The sequence below is a fragment of the Drosophila rhopaloa genome, unplaced genomic scaffold, assembly GCF_018152115.1.
Source record: "Drosophila rhopaloa isolate 14029-0021.01 unplaced genomic scaffold, ASM1815211v1 contig_3, whole genome shotgun sequence".
NCBI classification, from domain to species: Eukaryota; Metazoa; Arthropoda; class Insecta; order Diptera; family Drosophilidae; genus Drosophila; species Drosophila rhopaloa.
In genome coordinates this window covers 8,161,702-8,175,173 of record NW_025335123.1, presented here as the reverse complement: position 1 = coordinate 8,175,173, position 13,472 = coordinate 8,161,702, and the positions used below count along the sequence as shown (strand labels likewise).

At 40.8% G+C, this 13,472-nt stretch overlaps 1 protein-coding gene across 3 annotated transcripts in view; it reads left to right on the top strand.

Annotated features, from left to right (window-relative positions):
* LOC108046417 overlaps positions 1 to 11,512 on the top strand; it is a 48,565-nt gene extending 37,053 nt beyond the window's left edge. Inside the window, exons 3-10 of one of the 3 annotated variants that reach the window (XM_017126077.1) lie at positions 6,258 to 6,554; positions 7,104 to 7,395; positions 7,466 to 7,684; positions 7,749 to 7,976; positions 8,033 to 8,323; positions 8,602 to 8,742; positions 8,815 to 11,339; positions 11,409 to 11,512. In XM_017126077.1, the coding sequence (XP_016981566.1) occupies positions 6,282 to 6,554; positions 7,104 to 7,395; positions 7,466 to 7,684; positions 7,749 to 7,976; positions 8,033 to 8,323; positions 8,602 to 8,742; positions 8,815 to 11,330 (3,960 nt within the window). In that variant the 5' untranslated portion in view covers positions 6,258 to 6,281 and the 3' untranslated portion in view covers positions 11,331 to 11,339; positions 11,409 to 11,512. Of the gene's footprint in view, positions 1 to 6,257; positions 6,555 to 7,103; positions 7,396 to 7,458; positions 7,685 to 7,748; positions 7,977 to 8,032; positions 8,324 to 8,589; positions 8,743 to 8,814; positions 11,340 to 11,408 lie in introns of those variants that run through there. The other 2 variants (XM_017126076.1, XM_017126078.1) reach the window with 2 other exon arrangements.
* The last annotated feature ends 1,960 nt before the right edge of the window (positions 11,513 to 13,472 follow it).

Here is a 13,472-nt window from a genome sequence, read left to right as displayed (position 1 = left end):
TGAAAGGGATTTCATTTTTGAGGCAACAAACTTTTTAATTTGACCGAAGTGATAGCTTTTATTTTTTTTTATTAATTAAACATTTGGTTAAAAAAAAAAATACAGGTCTTAGTATTTATAAAAAATATCTTACTTTTAACCATCAATTTGAATAGAATATATTTTTGATACCGTTCAATTAAAAGAACATTTGATTCATATTTTGTTTGCCAATTAGGATGAAAATAATAAATATATTCGATCTGTTCGAAAAATGTTCCCTGCAACAAAATATTTCCCACCCTCTTTGACCAATTGTTTGTGTTCATAATTTGATTTTTCACAAATAAACAAACAAATATTGAAAGCCGCTGGCGGGATCGTTTTTCCACATTTTCCTCCCGATTTCCCGCGTTTGGCAACCCTAAAGAGAAAGACAAAAGTTTGTGGCATAAATATATATATCTATACATATATATATATATTTGATAGATGTAATTACAAGCAAATATGCCGCTAACGCTGAAAATTTGCCTCAAATTGAGTTTCGACATGGGTTCGGGGTTTTGTGCAGATTCGGTTTCAGTTTTGCCCGTCGAATGTTGTTCAATTAACGTGGCTGGGTTGTTTTTGTTTTGGTTTGTCTGTCGATGTAACCCCGGCATCGCAAAATTGGCAGCAAAATGACAACCGCGAGCGTTTTCCGCCGACTGCAATGTGCGAGATGTGCGGCATCAACATGTTGCACAAATATAAACATAAATCAATTAACATTTTTCGACCACGCCATCGCGACGTGGCTGTGAACTACTGGGTTTTCGGGGTTTTGAGTCCTGGGAGTCCTTGCTTTTCTGGTCCTGGAAATGGTGGGATGTGGCGTTCAAATTCGCCGGCGGCGCTCATTTTCAGAATCGACAATTTCCAACCACTGTGTGCGAGGGAATTCCCCAGTTGTTCCGCGTTGCCTACTTTTAGACGCAGTGCCAAAATGACTTTCGATTGGAATTAAGAGTCCGTAAAACCAATGGATTTTCAAGGATGTTCAAACAAAAAATCAGTTTTCTATTGTGGGAAGAATGATAATAATCTAAGTAAAGCTGACTCATTGAAACCTGGCCTAAGTCATGTTCGAAATAAATACTGAAAGATAATGTTGGGTATTAAATAACAACAAGAAGCCAAAATTATATTAAAATACATGAAATTACTTGACAAAAATTTAACTGTTAACAGTTTCATTTATCAATTTCAACACTTCTTAAAAAAAATAAAGCTTTTCTTATGCATTTTAAGACCGAAACGGCCCTTAAAAATCGAATCTACTTCTGATTGGCTTTAGATCTACTTTCCATCCCAAACAACCAGTCAGACTCAATTTAACTGGCAATTAATGTATGCTGCTACTAGGGTTCTTTAGTCCAAGTTTGCCTCACATTCCCAATTTCCATTCCCCATTTCGAAAGTCCAGTATTCTGGCATTCGATCCATTGCCGAAAGTGGCAATCAGCAAAAACAACAGCAGGACAAAAGGCCGCCACACGTTGATGTTGCTGCTTGCCACGCCCCCCTATTGCGTCCAAATGTGGGCGGTGGGTAGGTGGGTGTATGTGTGAGAAGGCCATGTCGACACCTATTACCATTCATTGACTTTTGCCATGTCCCTGGGGTGTCATCTATGCAGGTTGCTTTGGTTTATCCTTCCATGTTGCTGCCGTGGATGTTGCTGTTGCTGTTGTGCATGTGGCTGTTGCTGTTGCTGCTGGATATGTTGCTTTTGCTGTTGCTGTTGCCCCACGCGTTTGATTGCATTTGCAGGCGAAAACCCAACGACCGTTTGCTAATGTCCTTCGATAAAGCCGGCAAAATCAACACCAGCCACCAAAGGACACGGGCTCACTCCTCTGAAATTTCGGGATATGTGGATATGGGGATATGGGCCATACAGACTGGCCTCCGTTTTCATTTGGTGTTTGATTGGATTTTCAATTATTCATTATTATTGGTTGCAATTTACCTGGTGGCCAGCAAGGATCCACACATCCACCCATCCTATCCAGCTGCATTGATTGCGTTCCATCAGCAACTGGATGTCGCTTCAGTTTTCCAACTCATCAAACTCCAATTGCATCATTAAACGGAATTTTTGATTTGCTCCCCCGGATTTTTGCCCCTTTTCATTTGCATTTGTGTGTTTTACGGATGTGATTGAGTTTTCCAAGTTCGAGTGGGGGTTTCGATTGATGATATCCAGGCACTTTTCTTTGCAATTTCGTTGCATTCAAGGTCGCCGTAGAGTTCATTGATCAATTCAACGCGAAGTCAAGCAAATCAAAGCTTCAACAATTTCAACAAGCTATAATGCCCCGCCCAAAAGCTATTAAATGGCTGTTAAAGCAACACTCTACTTAAAAGCATGTTCAATTTTTTAAAGATTTTTAAAGAGTATATAAATTTAATTTTAGTTTAATCTTTTTTTCTACAGTTTTAAAGTTTATAAAGTTTAGCTTGTGGTGTGAAAAAGTTTCACAAAATTAAAGAATGATGTAAATAATAATATTTATCATTATTATTAATGCATATATTTAAAAGGATTTTAATTAAATCTACCTCTTTTATTTTTTAAGAGTAACTTCTAGTCCATCCCCCCGAATAGCTCAATATTTGCCATATATATAATATATTTTTAGCAATTCGGATTCCCGTTTAAGGTGGACAATTATCTGCCCTGCTCTACGAGACGGCAATACCCAGAATTCTCGTGAGAGGGTGAGGGAATGGAGAACACAAAACCGAGACTCCAGATCGAGCCATAAAGATAAAAACTACAAAACAAAACCAAACCAAAGCCCCGAAAAACAAGCCAAGTGGCCACCGACAAAGTGTTTCCGACTTTTTCGTAGATTTTTGCTGCCAGATTTTTATTGGCAGAAAGAGATAGCTGGCTAACAAGATGGAAAGAGGTAGAAAGAGAGACCGATTTGATTTTTACGAGCATCATTTCATTCCATTTCGTTTTGCATCGGTTATTTGGGATACTACGTATACGTATGCCTGTATATGGTATATGAGCGGCTACTTGTCTTGGAAACCGACAAAACTCTTGTCTGATTTCGCCGGCGACAATAAATTAAGTCAAGTGTAGCATTTAATTGATTTTAATCATAGATTAAATATCGTAAAACAACAAAGGCCGGGGCGTGGGGCAATGGCATTATATAGGCCAAGGAACAACACCCAAAAGGCCGCCGTCGCGTTGACCAATAAAGTCAACAATCAAATCAAACAATCCCCCCTCCTCCTTATCCAAAAATGTGGGCGGTGGGCAGGGCAAACAAACCAATTTGTAGCACAATAAGTTGTCGTTACTTGGTTGTTGTAATCGCTGTTTACCAATATGTAATCCTCAGAAACAACAAGAGACCGACTCCTTGCTGTCCTGTGCGTATCCTTGTTTTCGGTGTCGGGATTTCGGTTTTCCGTTTTCGGTTTTCAGTTTTGGCCCTGGGATTTTGGATTGCGTATTTTAGATTTCAGATTTTAGGGTGCTGGGTGTTTGGTCCGTCTGCTTGCTTTGAATTTCAATTACCCTTGACTTGATTTTGGGGGAGGGACGTCGGCGTTTCACAGCGGACATCAGGCCATTGGCACAAGCTTTAAGGACAGTGCGTTTCGCAGATATAAGCCGCTGATAAAGTTGTATAGCCTTGAGAATAGCGAATACTTTGTGCACTAAAGCGCAATATGCATTTACATTACTTTTAACGTTTTATTTTACTTTTAACGTTGCCCAATTTTTGGGCGCATTTTCTTGTTAGATATTAATATACATTCTTAATCAGCATCACCAGGCGAGTCGATCTAACCATGTGCGTCTGTCCGTTTGTCCGTTTCTACACAAACTTCTGCCTCAATGTTATAGCTATTTAGCTATTTGGATGAAACTATTCTGTTGCAGGTAATATATAATTACGAACGGGCCGATCTACTATATCATATAGGAACAATTGGGAAAATTATAACTTCGTTGTTTCTTAACATATAGCCATATACTTTTATACAAAATCGGTGGACTTTATCAAGAGCTGCCATTGCTAGCTCCATTGTTTTTAAGCATCGAACTCGAAATCTAGCATAGTTCATTTTTAGAGAGTAGAGTAAACTTAAGCTTGCCAAAGTTTGCTTCTATTCTTGTTTAATGTATTGTTGTCCAAAGATCTAAATAAAACAAAAGCTCCAGATGCTTTCCGTATTTTTTCTTGTATATGGTCCTCTCTAATGGAACGCACTGTATGCATATGCAGATATATATTTAAACATAAGGGAGCAAAGATTTCCCAGGGGTGGGGGAAACAGTGGGGTCGAAAGGTGAAAGCCAGGACAGTGGAAGAAAATATTCGCGTTGCTAACGAATCAAATAAATTTGTTGGTCAATTAAAAAACTGCAAAACGCGCACAATTTCCACATGTGTGGCAGCAACAACCACAGCTCACCAGTTCTTTTTTCCCCCCACCCAGTTTTTCCACCATTTTCTCCCCTGCTTTTTCCTAAGCCCCCTTTTTCCACCGCCCCTGGATGATGCTGCTGATTTTTGTTCTAATGGCTGCCAGCGCCAAATGAAAAGCTTGGCGTGAAAAAAATGCATTGCAAACCAATTTTTTCTTCTCTAGCTTTTTCTTACCAATTTTTTTCCCCCCATGATTTCCTGCATGGTTTCTGACTAGCTTTTGACCAAAAATTCACCCCCCTCCAATTTTTTTGCACACAATTTTTTATGATATTCTTTTTTGGCAATTTTTTCAGTTCGCGTTTTTTGTTCTTTAATTTTTTTTTATGTTAAACTTTGGCCGTAAACTAACTTTGTCGGGTGGGGCTTGATAGTGTCTAGGGAGAATTGATGTTGCACAGGGGGTATTCCGGGGGGAGGTTAAGGGGTAGCACCAGTTCGAGCTGAGCTGGCCACGTTAGTTATTAGTCGGTGGCTCCATGGGTTGAGTGAACATGAGAGCGGCGATAAATGTCTAGTTCAGCACTCGAAAAAAAGTGCACCGAAACGGTGGAAGCGGAAAACATTGATAAACCAAAGGGAAGGCGACGTGCGAAGGGAAGGAAGATCTGAAAAAATGGAATCGGGAAAACTACACGATAATCGTAAGCTTAATTTCCCTCAAAGGAAGCAATCAATTATGCGGAAAATATTCCACAAGAAGTAATACGCCGAGCAGTATGAAAAACATATAAATGAAAAGGAAAAATTTCAAATTGCTTTTAAAGAGTTGCTCTGATAAACATTTAGTTTATCTAGTTTTCTTAAATTTTCAATTAAAATACTATTTTTTATAAACATTGCTTAAAAAATGTACAACTTTACCTTCAAATAATGTACGGCTTGTGATTGAAATGATACACCAGATTATATACTTTCTAGATTTTTTCTAAACGTATATAGATGTTGAACAGCGGGAAAATTGACATCGGCTGGCTGACCAGCGAAAACGAAAACTAAATAAAAATGCAGTGCAATTTACGGTTCGCCGAAGGGTGGGGCGTTGGGCGGTGGGTGGTGCCGTACACCTAGATGAAAGTCAAGGGGGTGGTGGTGCAAAAGGGGCGTCCAAAGGGGGTGGTGCTGGCAAACGACTGCCAATTTCATGCTATGCTCTCCCTCTTTTGTTCACATCGCTCTCATCTCTCGCAGCAATATTCCTCTGCTGCGGCTCCTATTTCCTCTTGTTCCCCAATGAGTTGTTGCTCTAGCACCCTATATTTTAAAGACTTCTGGGGATATTCCAAAACAAATTTGAAACACATAATTTCCTTGGAAAATCTCATGGTTTTTAAATTAAGAAGCAATACAAATTAAGAGAATCATTTTGAACCTAACCATTCTTTCTTAGGAGCAGACAATCTTTTTTGGCGTTAAGTAGAAATTAAAATTTGGAGAATATTTAGTAGTTATTCCCACTTAAAGGGTATCTTTCATTCGATTTTGTACCTTCATTATTTAATTTTTTCCCTCTTCTTTCACTACTCTTTACTGCGCACATTCTGATGTACTATATGCGCTCGTTTGGTGTTTGATTAAATTTACAACAACGGCTGCAGTGGCAGCTGTACAAAAAATAAAAGAAAAAACCAAACCGAAAGCTCTCTTTCTATAGGGAACCGCCTTCGGGTCTCTACTGCGCCTGTCCATCGAATCAATCGATAACCAATAACCAATACCCGATGACCCACGACCAATAACCAATACCGATGCCTAACATATAAATTGTTGTAGGCGTGGCACCGACTGTTTTTCGAAATGCCGAACACCGAGAGACCCCGAGCACGACCAAAGCACCGGAATAGGAGCAGGATTCGAGCTCGGGCCGCCACGCCGGAGGATGTCCTAGAGAATCACCTGCAACAGCTTTTCGAGGAGCAGGAGCTACTCCACAACCTGCTGATCAGCCATCGACCCGGTATCAAATCCCAACTGGAAGATCTCGGGGGCGAGAGCAACTATGAGTTCGACACTCAGGACGAGGATGGGGATGATGGAATGGTGGAGCCCCTACAGGTGCCTAACTTAAAGGTAATAATCCCAAAGTCATGACAAAAATATATATATGTTTACGTATGTTACTAGGGTTAAGGTAATATTATTTATATATTCTTTGGATCATATCCAATTATAATACAACTTTAATCCAATTTTTCGCCTAACAACAATATGTCTGTTCCTTTCTACAATTCATTTATTTTGAGATACAAAAATAAACTCATTTTTAATATCGTGTAAATTCTCATCAGTAATGATGTTCACAAGATGAGTGCTTCTTTGCCTTGCTTTGATAATTAGATAGTTGCTTTTGAATGATTATGCTTTTTTAATGATTATTTCTTAAAAAACGTATTTCCGAAACGTAAATCTACTATATTATAAATTGGTTATTTACAACACACCATATTGAAAATGTGTTTGTTTTTAGCACGTGATAAATGTGTTAAAATATATCGGTTTGATAATTACAAATCGAGTTTAATCAATTTGAACATAAAATGTGTTTATTCGATCGGACTATTTTAAAGCATACGTATGATTCTATATGAATAATGATTACATTTACTTACCTTTTTTAAGGTAGAGCAATCGAAAGAAGTAATAGAAGAGGATCAACAAGAGTTTAACGACAAACCGGATCCCGTGATCCTGGCCGAGGATGTGGTGGACTTTTCAAGTTCTCCGGAACTGCCTAAGATTCCGTCCCTGCCGCCGCGAATGTATCCATATCCTATGAACCACCGCTCTAGTTGCATTCCATTGCCCTTTTTGGTGGGCAAGTGCACTCCGCCGAAGGTGAACGGTCAGGGATTCGATCCTCCCTTTATGTATCCAGAATTTATTGCAAAAAACCAGGAAAGTCGTGTGAAGTGTGAGTTAACTAGAAATAAGAAAATTAATTATACAGTTTTCAAGTTAATTACTTACCATCAATTTCATAGACATCTTCACTTTAGTGGATAGCTTGGTAGTTCAAATGGAGCGTTTCCTTAAAATAAGTGAACATTTGAGAGGCGAAGGAGCCCCAAAGAAGCGTTCCACAGGAACTGTTCCCAAATCCAGGCCCCCAAGTCAGTTCAAAATAGATCAGGTGGGCCATGCCAAATACACAATCACTGTCAATCCTCGTTTCAAGGAGCCAAAACAACACAACCAGTCCAGTGAGTGAGCTATTCGGAAGAATCGTTTTATATTTCCATAAAAATTGTTTGGTCTCACCTGCAGAGAATAAACTTTTGGCCAAAAGTAGGGAGCAATCATTTCATCAATTGCCAGTGATACATCCGGAACCGGAACTCGATTTGGATTACGAGTTTGGAATGGAGCACATTGAGAAATTTCGGGCCAACAAGGTTCGGGACGAATCTCGTGGAGGTACAGGAATCGGCAAGGATAAGAAAGAACCCACTTGTAATACGGGAGCTGTGAAAAAGGAAGTGGTAAAAAAGAGAGGTAATTAATTTTAGAATAAATGTAAATGTTTATATATGTATCCTTCTTATATTTAGACCCCCGTCCAAGTGGACCTCATGAATTTTTGGATGGATTCCCGGAATGTTCATTTCAAGGGGTGCGTAAGTCCACCAAGGCCATTAAAAAGCAGGCAAAATGGTTGAACAACGGGGGAGACACCCTTCGTCCTTCCACTCCCATCACACGACCTTGTACTCCCGATGACAACATTCCCTGCACCTCCAACCAGGCCAAAAATAAGATCCCGACTTCACGATTCTCCAGCAAGGAGGAGTTCTTTGACACCAATTGCGATTTTTTAATCTACAAGGACTCACACCCGTCCGGTGAGTATTGTCTTTGGCATAGCTCAAATCTACCATGGTTAATATTTATATTAATGGGAAAAACAAAAACTTTTTTTTCGTCGGTGTCCTAGAATTTTGCAAAGTTTTGCTATATTTTAAAATCTTAACTCTAATTGGAAATTGTTTACGAGACCTTTAGTTTCAATTGGAGTTTGGTTGGAAGAGATGTGTTAGACATTCCCGGGTATAAATATTTCCCAAAGTAAAAAATCTTTTGCAATTAATATATATAACTACAAAAATAGTATCTAAATCAGCAAAAACTAAGGCCCGTGGAGCTGCTGAAGAGCTTGCAGATAATAAGGCACCCCCGACCGAGAATAATCAAAGTGCTGAGAAGCCAACCCTTCAGCGAGGTATAAAGAGGGAAATGACATTGACCGAAATCAGACGTCTAGGTAAGTTAAATATCTTTTTCGTTTGCCCCGCCCAAAAGGAGCAGCCTTGAACGACTTCTTCACTGATCACAGGACCAGAATTGACGGATTATCAATGGGACATCATTTACTTTATGAGAGAGTATAGAAAAGACAAAAAATGGGAGGAAAAACAAAGGAAGGCAGGGAAAGTTCCAGGAAAGCGACCGGAAACGTTTATGAAATTGAAAAAAAGGAATCTGGCCAGAGAGGAGCTTGCAAGGAAGTACTCTTATGTGCCAATTAAACGGGTAAAGAAGCGCCCAAAGTATTATAAAGCATTTAAAAGATACAAGGAATTCCTGAAGGCCGAGCGCGAGTACAAAAAAATCCAGCAAGCCCGCAATCCTATGCTCTATCCAGCAAAGAAAATGTCGAAAAAGGAATACCGTTTGCGAATGCAGAAATTGCTGAATATTCGACCGCGGAAGATCATGAAACCGCGTCGTATGCCAAAAACTAAGATACGCAATCAGCCAGTTGGAGAAATGCCAAAAAGTTACGAAGTTACAAAACGCAACGAACCAATAGACAGGGGTCAGAGATTGAAGAACCTCCTAATGGATGGAGAACGACTGAGGAAGCAGGAGAGGCTGTATCATTTGGTCCTTCCCGAGGATCCGCTGAAGGCCGTCTACTTGCCCGTTCTCGAGCGCAGAGAGAGCTTTAAATCTTGTTTACAATGTACTTCCATACAAATTATGGAAAATGACCCGGAAAGCGATTTTCAGTCTGCCAGGTCCCATCACAGCACCACCACGGAGTTCAATTCAGTGATGAGCAAGATTCCGTCAGGAGGCAGTCTCTCATGTCGCAGTTCATACTCCACCTGCAGTGCACCTCCATCGAGAGCCTCCTCCAATGCCACCCTTTGCCACGATGCCAATCAACCATCGGACACCTTTCATTCCTGCATGGATATTCCCGGAAGAAGTATCCGAAAGCTATTGCGCATCAAGAAAGGTACAGAAAAACGTGGCAACAAGAAATTGGGCATGGATCTCGGTGCCATGGGAGATTTGCCAAGGACAAAGGATAAAAATAAACGACGAAAGCCAGCCAAGGACATTGCTCAGGAGGACTTGCATGAGCCGGTGGTGCGGTACATACCCTTAAAGGGGGATTTTAGGTGCTATTTCGAGCTGGATGGCGTTTCCCTGCAGATCATCCAATGGGTGGCAAGAATGCGGTTCAGAAAGGGACCGATCGATGGTCAGAAGAGGATCTGCAAGTATTTGGCTCATTTTTACTGGGAGCGTTTACTGCGCGATGGCCTGTTCTTCCACTGGTTCGTCAACGAGGGCTTCTTTCCGGCTCACTATCTCACGAAGGAGCGAACCGCCGAGGAGCTGGAGACGCTGACCAATTCCCAGCTAGACGATGAGATTGTTAAGTATATAGACAGCGTGAACACTCCAGATGGGGAACGAATACTCTTCACTTTTAAGATGGCCCACGTGATGGTGGTCTCCTACTTCAGGGTGCTCTACTATCGGGCCACCTCCGAACGGAGACCGCCCGAGGAGAGATTCTTGCTGAGGTGCCGCTTTGCCACTTCGATGGTGGAACTGTATCAACAGGAGCGAGGTCGTCAGTTGTTGAAGGGAGGAATCAATTGCCTGAAACTGCTTCATTGGGCCCTCCGGCACGAGGGTCGCGTCAATCAGGTATACGATGAGCCCGTTAGCAATGCCGAGGAACGAGCCGGCATAAACACCTGTCTGGTGATGCGGACCCCCAATTTGGAGTCCTTAAAGGAGTTCTACCAACGACGCGTAGTGCCGCGACCCGATGCACTGGCCATCAATCCCATGGCCTCGAGAATCAGGCGTTATCCCAACAAGGATCGGGCCCGACCCGCCGACTTCCTGTGCCCCATTCAGGGTTGCCTCAGCGGGCTAAACTCACAGATCCTAATGGCCCACTTCCTCAGCGACCACTGTCGCCGAATGGAGGAACTCTGGCTCACGGACCGCATGGTTCTGCTCTTCTATCCGGACTGCTATCCTCCCATGCAGATCTACTGCATCTGTGTGCTCGCCTTGCTGGGCAGAATGCCGTGCAACATGGTGCCGCAACCCAGGCTTGTGCTCAACCAAGAGCTACCCTCGAAACTTCTCTATTTCGCCGAACACATACCCTGTTTCTTAATGTTCGCCCAGGTCGCCATGGAGTCGGTTGAGGCGTCGGTGGGTCGGAAGTTATCACCCGTGAAAACAAAGCACGGTAAGGACCCTCTAGTTCCACATGATAAGGACCATGCCACCATGTATATATTTTGGCTCGCCACCGCCGATCATGATTATCCAAATGTTGCATGTAGAGTTTATATTTATTGCCAGGATCGCAGCGTCAAGGGCAGGTCCCTATTGGACTTCATGAAAATGTCAGAATTTAAAGGCGTGCCCGACATGGTCACCAATTATCCGAAAAGCTATCTGGCCATCGATTATCCCACAATGGTATCGCTTACCAAGGATTTTAACGAGCTTATTTTCATCGAAGTGCGATATGTCAATAAATTGGTTGACGATCCCGAAGATTCTGGTGATGAGGTCTTTGATGTCTAAGATCGGGAGGTTCGATTCTAGATTAGTAATATAATTTATGCGTCAATTTAATTTTTATATATTTTCCTTTCATTTCAGAACCTCTTTGAAAGACATTTTGAGGGCTTTATATACATATTTATTTTTATACGCTTGTGGTAACTGATGTTTTAAAAATTGTTACGTAATTTCCAATAAATAAACAACACAAGTGGATGTGGGTATTAAAATTATAAATCGGTTTATTTTTTAGATAGAAATAATGGGATGATTTCAGTTCTTGGTAAGTGAACTTAAACGTTAACAAGTGCCAAACATTTATTCTATTTATTTCCATTTTAATATCTAGCTATCGCAAGAAAAGCAATCAAAGCAAAAAGTGAAGAATTTAAAATAAGCAAAGCGAAGCAGCAAATCAAAAAACAATTACGCGGCAAATGACATTATCAAATGTCAAATGTCATGTTCGGTGGGCCATCCCCCCCTCCCTATTTTTATTTCTTGAACTCCCTTTTTTTTTTGTATCTTGTATCTGAAGCATCTCTCGTATCTCAAACTGAAATAATCGTAACTGAAATGCAAAGCAGCTAAAAAAGAGAGCGCATCAAATTTGTTCGAGGCAATTTTTCAATTCATTGAAGTGGAATTCATAGGAAGCCCCGGACTCGGGAGACTCCGGTGTCCGGACTTTGGATACCAAGCGCCACTTGACTTGTGACCCCCCGCCTACTCTTGTTGACCTCCGCCCCTGTGAATGAAAACCCCCCTGGGGGAGGGGGTGGGGGGTTGGAGTATCTGAAATCAAAATCAAGATTTTGGATTCTTTTATACACGCGTATTACTCGTACCCACCACCCCTCCGATAAAAACAGGGCCTGGCTGGGAGTTCACTTTGTTTGCTGGGGTTTCTTTTATTCTCTTGAAATTGGCTTTAAGCCCGTTGCTTGTAAATAAATCTGTGACGCTTTTGTATTGCCTTTTCTTTACGTTATTGGTTGGCGAGCACTGAGCAAAAGGAACTTGTAGCGTTCTTAAAATACTAAACACATTTGTGGACATCTTTGAATGGTAACGAAATATTATTATAATATACATTTGTTTAGAATTTATATTAGTTTGCTGATATATATAAAAAGGCTTACGATTATATGGTCTCTATTTAAATGGGTCCTGATTTAGTTTTAAACAAAAAAAAACAATGTTATCCTAAGTGATAATATTTAAATTCAATTAAATTAATTAAACAAATAAAACTGGGAGCCCAAAAAAGTATTGTAATTGCATACAAATTTACAAAAACATTTCAAGACGCATTTCTTCAAGTGGAGCTTACTTATTGCGGTTACTTAAAGATATCATTACCTATAACAACCGATGTCCCACCTGGATCTGCGATTCCTTATGCATTCGCCGACTTATTCCGCCCGATATTGATGACCTCGCATTTATCTCTGGGAGGTTGAAAAATCGCCCTGACAATGACCCTGGGCCATGGCTTCTAATGAAAGTCAACACGCAGGGCTCTGAACTAATGACCTTTGGAATGGGGAGGGGAAATGAAGGGAGGGGGTGGTTTCGCCTTTCATCAATCGAAACGAAAACACATCAGAGACCTCTGGTCAATTTTGAATACGTCGATTACGAGCGACGTTTATTGATAGTGAACTAAACCCATACGAAAATACGAGTAACGAAAAAAGAAAAACTATTAGTAGTGAAACCTCGCCTTCCGCCAAGACAACCCACATATGTCACAACCCCAGGAACAAGTACGGGGAAAAATGAAAAATGATCTCATGGCAGAAATGGCATGACTGCTTGTGCACTGGAGGGTTAACTCTGCTGGCCACTGTTGGGTTAAGGCGGAGGGTGCACTTCCTAGAGATGCATATCGTCAGGATAATTTCAATTTGAATTGCATAGTTTTTAATAAATATATCGTTGAATAAATACAATTTAACCTTACAATTATTTATCGAATTAAAATGTTTACTTTTGGTTGAAAATATACTGTTTGCTTATCAATATTAGCGACTATCTATATATTTTGATACATAAACTACGATTATTTCGTCACCTTTTACCATCTCTAATGTAGGTGTGTCGGCATTCGTCCAATTGCCATAATTTATCTGTCACATGTCGAATGTGTGTCAACGTCAA